Source organism: Salmo salar, chromosome ssa27 (assembly GCF_905237065.1).
Source record: "Salmo salar chromosome ssa27, Ssal_v3.1, whole genome shotgun sequence".
Taxonomy (NCBI): Eukaryota; Metazoa; Chordata; class Actinopteri; order Salmoniformes; family Salmonidae; genus Salmo; species Salmo salar.
Window position 1 is genome coordinate 36,328,669 of NC_059468.1, and position 7,211 is coordinate 36,335,879.

At 40.9% G+C, this 7,211-nt stretch overlaps 1 protein-coding gene and 1 long non-coding RNA gene across 2 annotated transcripts; both read left to right on the forward strand.

The window, feature by feature from the left end:
* The first annotated feature begins 558 nt into the window (after positions 1-558).
* LOC106589021 (uncharacterized) lies at positions 559-1,969 on the forward strand. The gene is made up of 4 exons (XR_006762402.1): positions 559-664; positions 760-854; positions 1,420-1,595; positions 1,736-1,969. It is a non-coding gene; the product is annotated as an uncharacterized lncRNA (long non-coding RNA).
* A 247-nt stretch (positions 1,970-2,216) lies between these two features.
* Positions 2,217-6,909, forward strand: LOC106589022 (small integral membrane protein 13). Its single transcript, XM_014178661.2, has 2 exons — positions 2,217-2,775; positions 4,465-6,909. The coding sequence occupies exons 1-2, from the start codon at positions 2,700-2,702 to the stop codon at positions 4,653-4,655; spliced, it is 267 nt and encodes an 88-aa protein (XP_014034136.2). The 5' UTR covers positions 2,217-2,699; the 3' UTR covers positions 4,656-6,909.
* The last annotated feature ends 302 nt before the right edge of the window (positions 6,910-7,211 follow it).

Genomic DNA, 7,211 nt, shown 5'->3' on the forward strand with positions numbered 1-7,211 from the left:
AATGTGCAACATGATCGCACAAATGCTGTGATTGTATTTCTTTAAAAACACTGGAACTACATGGACACAGTATATTTTGTCCCTACTGTATCATGGAGATCAAATGACAGAGGGAGGAAGTACCAAACCAATCCAGGAACTGGTGCCCTTTCTTGAGGAGAACATAAGACAAATAGACTACAACAAGCCATCAACAAGAACATTCACGTCTCACTTACATTTGTCCTCGATCCCTCAAGGACTGAGAGAGAAGGGAAAGGCAAGAGAGAGAAAGAGATAACATGCAATGAATGCAAAACAATAACTGCCAGTGAAAGCCATGTTTTGATAATTGTTTAAAAAAAACTGTACACAGACAATATGTTTTTAAAAGGTCTTCAGAGACTGACTACATTTTTAAAAACCTGAATGCCAATAATGAGATTTGACAGATTATTTAATTTACATCAATTGAATCTACTACGTACTGTATTAGTTTTGTGGTGTTAAAGTTATATTGATAAGGCTGCATTCTAATTGAGTCAATTGTTTATTAAGGTGATCTACATAGCCAGGAACCCAAAGGATGTTGCCGTGTCCTTATTTCATCTCCAAAATTTCACAAAAGTCCTTAAGAGCGAACCTGACTTTAATACATTTCTGATTCAATTTCTTAAGGGGGAGGGTAAGTATATCTCAGAAGTTTAAACACATTTTTCACCCATTCGAAACATGTCCAAAGTGTCAATGTGAAATACCCTAATAATGTTTCTTTCTTAGTTATCGGGGGCTCTTGGTTTGATCATGTTGCTGATTGGTATGCTCACAAAGATGAATTTGACATCCTTTCCCTGACATATGAAGATATGATCAAGGTAAGTTAATTTCCATAATAGATAAGATGACATAACAGTGGATAATATACACTGAGCGGAGAAAACATTAGAAACACATGCTCTTTCCATGACGTAGACTGACCAGGTGAATCCAGGTGAAAGCTATGGTCCCTTATTGATGTCACTTGTTAAATCTACTTCAATCATTGTAGATAAACGGGACGATACAGGTTAAATAATATTTTTTAAGCCTTGAGACAACAGAGATGTATTGTGTATGTGTGACATTTAGAGGGTGAATGGGGAAAGACAAAATATTGAAGTGCCTTTGAACAGGGTATGCCAGGCACACCTCTTTGAACATGTCAAGAACTGTAACGCTGCTGGGTTTTTTATGCTTAACAGTTTCCTGTGTGTAAACAGAATGGTCCACCACCCAAAGGACATCCAGCCAACTTAACACCACCGTAGAATGTTTGACACCTTGTAGTCCATGCCCCGACGAATTGAGTCTGTTCTGAGGGAAAAAGGGATGTGTTCCTAATGTTTTGTACACTCAGTGTATTGCTGAGACTAGTAATCAAACTATAACAAATGCTTTCAGGACACACGAGGTGCAGTTGTCAGGATATCAACCTTCTTGGGTAAAAAGCTAGATGACCAAACCATTGACACAATCGTGGACAAATCCTCCTTCAAGAACATGAAGGAAGACCCACAGGGTAGACGTGATAAACAGTATCCAGCATTTTAAAAAAACTGGATCCTTTATTAGAAAAGGTATGGCATCCATGTTATCCACATTAAGAAAGTTTGCGTTAGTCATGAAGTCCATTTCAACTATTGGTTACAAAATTCAACAAGGAAAATATCACTAAAAATAATGCCCTCAAAATGCTGTCTGTTTTGTCTCTGACCAGGGAAGGTTGGGGACTGGAGGACTATGTTCACTGTGGCCCAGAGTGAGAGGTTTGACCAGATCTACATGGAGAAGATGAAAGACGTGCCTCTTGAATTTGACTGGGACCTGTGAAAATAGACATGTCCTGGTTACATGATGAAGACCTTCATCAACTTGGCTGAAGATGTCAGCAAATTGATCCAGATCAACAACAAACAGTTTTGTTGTTGATCTGTAGTTGTCAAATTGTGCTTCAGTTGTGCGAATCACTCCAAATATGTCACTTAAACATGTTTTGAATCTAGGCTGACAAGATTGGAGGAAATAGCTGCCCTGCTGCAATGATTGTGAAAATAAACACATGCAATAATTACAAAATATTAAGATGCGCACATAATTCATATCTTCATAAACTGTTACTAAAAAATAATTGATCTCTTATTATGAATCCCCCATGTTTTGTGGAACTACAGAGTGATGATATGGACTACAGTACCCAAAAGGCAATGCTGGTCTTCAGCCTAATTTCGAGACCAATGATTTTGTGGGCTCTTGTCTGTACTGTATTTATTTTTGCAAATGTAATCGTTCCGGTTGCAATAATGTAGATATGACCGATACTGCATCCTCTTGTGATACCTAGCTATCCGTCCATGATTTAGGCGAAGCAAAGCGACGTTGACATTTTGACAGAGGGGCAGACTGTCCGTCCAGCTAACCGTATCGGCAATGAGGGGTTTGTTTTCCTTAATAACAACAACTAGTTAGCTACAGTAGCTATCCTCCATCCGTGTTGAAGCGAGGAATTATGTTATAACGTTATTTATGTGGCAAACAACACCTGTAAACTGTATGTCAGTCTGTCGAGTGAATTAACGGACTCAACTCTAAACTAAAGCGATTTAACGAGTTAGCTGTAAACATCTGTTTACTTACTTGGTAACTAGAGCTAGCTAGCAAACACTGACAACAAGAAGACAAAAATGTGGCAAAGCGTTGGTCTCACTGTGCTGGTAATTGTGGCCACCCTTGTGTGCGCGTTGCTCTTCATGGTTTTTGGTAAGTAACAAATGTGTTGCATTCGTTATTTTTCAGTTTTCTTGAATGTTGTTTGATTAACGTTACTGAGATTTGACGAGGACTTCTGTCACCGCTTCGAAGTGTATCAGTTAACCGTTAGCTACAGTAGCTAGCTTGCATTGCCATTATAGCGAGCTACTGTACGTATCCAACATCATCAAGATCTCATGTTAGCAGCTATCTTTACTTAGGAGCAGTGACTGTGCAAGACCTCAACACACATGTTATTATAGGTTCGTAGTTAGCACCTGTTTGTAGCTAAGCCCCTCATAGCTGTTATGAATTGGTGGAGGTCCTGGGCTGGTGTGGTTACACATGGTCTGAGGTTGTGAGGCCGGTTGGACATACTGCCAAATTCTCTAAAATGACGTTGGAGGCGGCTTATGGTAGGAAATTAACATTAAGTCCTCTGGCAACAGCTCTGGTGGACATTCCTGCAGTCATCGTGCCAATTTCACGCTCCCTCAAAATTTGAGAAGTTTGGCATTGTGTGACAAAACTACACATTTTAGAGTGGCTTTTTATTGTCCCCAGCACAAGGTGCACCTGTATAATGATCATGCTGTTTAATCAGCTTCTTGATATACCACACCTGTCAGGTGGATGGATTATCTTGGCAAAGAAGAAATGCTCACTAACTGGGATGTAAACAAATTTGAGATTAGTAAGCTTTTTGTACATATCATATTATTTATTTCAGCTCATGAAACATGGGACCAGCACTTTACATGTGTGTTTATTTTTGTTCAGTATTATTTGTTTTGCTGACACTCCATACTGGCTACTTTCACTCCTATTTTAGAGAAGTTTCTGCTTAGAATTTCTCACATTTGGTATGACATTTTTATAATTTCTGACATTTGGTATGACATTTTTAGAATTTCTGACATTTGGTAGGACATAATTTCTGACATTTGGTAGGACATTTTTATAATTTCTGACATTTGGTAGGCCATTTGTTTGTCAACTATAGTTGGATAAATTTAGCTTCTCTTCTGTCATAACTTGTTGCCCCAGAAGACTAAATAAAGTAGTGCTCACCAGAATAATGTCTTACATCGATAGAATGAATGCATTAGTAATCTAGTTAACACTGGTAAAGTTGTCTGTTTCATTTAGGGACCGGGGAGAAAACACAATAACTCCAAAACAGTGGAAAGATTGGTCCTGTACAGAATGTCCAAATGTCATCAGTTTGACCGGTTTAAGGGAAATGAAAAGCTGACTTTAGTTCGTCTTGAGTGCATATTTTATGTGGATGAAATACTGTCTGCTTGCATAACAGTGTCAAAGATAACACATTATACAATTCACATTTTCTCAAGAGATGCTGAAAGAAACAAATCAAAATTAACATTTGTTGTATCATTTTACTGCAAGAAATGAATAATTCTGCAGGAGTAAATATTATATTACACTTCTAACCCATATGAACTTAAATGAGGAATATTCTGTTTATTCATGGATACTAGTGAGTGGGATATCAAAGGTGTGTGTAAACAGCTTATCCTGAATAAGGCCCAAAGCGGGATATGAGCTACTATCCGGAATACTGTGTGCATGTAAACGTGGTCACTGACTCAAATACAACAAGTTCATTATTTGATTCTTACGCACAGTCAGTGTTCACTTTCTCCTGGATGACCTTTGCTCTGTTTGACCTCTCAGGTTGGTATGTTGTCTGGCAGCTCTTCCTGTCCAAGTTCAAGTTCCTGCGTGAGATGTTGGGCGATACCGGCTCTCCACAGGCCGAAACCCAGCCGTCCGAATCCAGGAGCGAACGTGCCTCTCCTCCACCTCCACGCCAGAGGCCCAAGACTGCCCGCCAGAGGGCTGTTCCTCCTAATAGTAGTACATAGATTACCTCACCCATCCGCTGTCTGCCACACCCTGTCCTGTTGTTCACCAAACCAGCCGTCCCACTAGGAAACAGTGGTGGACAAAAACCCCTTTAATAAATTGCATGATTTGGAATGGCATACTACTCCCATGTCCGTGTATACTGCTGCCTCTCCTGATGAAATCCACCCCTCCACTCTGCACTACTAAAGACATCCTCGTTGATGACACTTGACACTACATTTCTCTCCTGGACACGTTCTTCTTACTAGACTAGGCACAGCTGCTGATATTATAAAGGGAGAAGCCATCAAATCATGGAACATTCTGTATGCCACTTGTTCATGTTTCAAATATGTATTTTAGCTGTTCACAGTGTAGGTACTGAGCAGCATGTCTGGTCTCTTCACCTGGCCTTCACTGACACTGCAACATGGTCACCTCTAATTGGCTGACGCTGTGACATGGTCAGCTCTGACTGGCTGACACTGTAACATGGTCAACTCTGACTGGCTGACGCTGTAACATGGTCACCTCTGACTGGCTGATGCTGTAACATGGTCACCTCTGACTGGCTGACACTGTAACATGGTCAGCTCTGACTGGCTGACACTGTAACATGGTCACCTCTGACTGGCTGACACTGTAACATGGTCAACTCTGACTGGCTGACACTGTAACATGGTCAGCTCTGACTGGCTGACACTGTAACATGGTCAGCTCTGACTGGCTGACGCTGTAACATGGTCAGCTCTGATTGGCTGACACTGTAACATGGTCAGCTCTGTGGACTCCCGAGTGGCGCAGCGGTCTAAGGCACTGCATCTCAGTGTTAGAGGCGTCACTACAGACCCCGGTTTGATTCCAGGCTGTATCACAACCAGCCGTGATCGAGAGTCCCATAGGGCGGTGCGCAATTAGCCCAGCGTCGTCCGGGTTTGGCCGGGGTAGGCAGTCATTGTAAATAAGAATTTGTTCTTAACTGACTTGCCTAGTTAAATAAAGGTAAATAAAAGATTGGCTGACACTGGAACATGGTCAGCTCTGACTGGCTGACACTGGAACATGGTCAGCTGTGATTGGCTGTCATGCTGCTGACACCTGCATTTGAAATCTGTTTCTCTGACAGCTGTGTGTGTGTATGTGTATGTGTATGTGTGTGTGTGTGTGTGTGTGTGTGTGTGTGTGTGTGTGTGTGTGCACGTCTTATGAGAGTGTGTTTATTTGAACATATGTGTGTTTGTAGTAAAGCCTATATTCAGACACAGACAAAGCGTTGTATAAACAGGCTCATTTATCATTTACTTTCACAGACTTTCAAACAATTTGCATAACTGACAACCGAAGTTCCTCCATGCCAGTAAATTTCACTTTATTTGTAACAAAAGTGCAATGAAAGGAATGTTATTTTTTTGTTTTGTAATTTTGTTGATCAGACTACGTATGTAACAGAACGGTTGACTACCCTTCAGACCAAGAGGTAATAACACCGTGAAGACAATGTCCAGGGGCTGTGTCTCTCCGAGTAGAACTGCTGATGTAGGATCAGTTTTGCCCTTTAAATCACGTTGAATACAAGTATATGGACAGGGGGAACTGATCCTAGATCAGCACCACTGCTCTGATCCGCTTTATACACAAAGCTCCCTAGGAAGGCAACAAATAGTCTATAGCTCATTGCTCTGGCCAGCTAGCCTCCCCGAGGTGTTAACTGAGGTGTATTCAATAGGAACCAAACGGAAGCAAACAGCTGAAACGGGGTGGACCTAACCTGAACTTGTCCAATAACAAATGTTTGTTTTTCGTTGCAAAACACTTTGCTATGGTGTGCACTAATGAATACACCCCAAGGGCTCCAAGCTACAGCTAGCATATTTCCCTTCCCAGTGATGTGTGATCCTAAAACGTCAGCACTCCTACTCTGATATGCTTGACACACATGGCCCCAGAGCTCCCCAGGAAGGCAGTAGAATAGGCTAACCGTAGCTCTGGCTCACTGGTTCCCTGTAGAAGTGCTGCCTGGGCTCCAAGCTACAGCTATAGTCGAAGGCCTCCCCAGTAGTCCCATGAGCCTCTGTACCAGTGCCTGTCTAGATGGTATCTAGTTGGTCACATGGCCTGTGATCCAGTTATAAGCCTATAGCTGCACAACATTGTACAAAAACTCAATTCAATTCTATGTGTAATGGTTTTTACATGTGATGCTGGTCAAATTTTAACGTTTGTTTTTGGCTATTGCTGTAATTTAGCCTCATAATAAATATATTTCTTAAACTCTGTGTAGAAATACATTTCTTTTAAATTTCATTTTTGCAAAGCTGATAACTGGTCATTTTAAGAATCTAACATTGACATAGACAGTTCTTTAGGGAAATTGTAATCATAACATTTTACTGTAGGTTTAATTTGGTTAATGTCACGTCAATGGCTGATAACTTTCTCAGTGTTTATTGTGTCTTACACATCTACAGCCTGAATTCTGACACTATGTCCCTCATTCTTTTGAAAGTCAGCCTTCGTTTAAGACTTTAACCCCATAGATTAACGCATTGTGGTTTTCATGTCATATCTGCTTA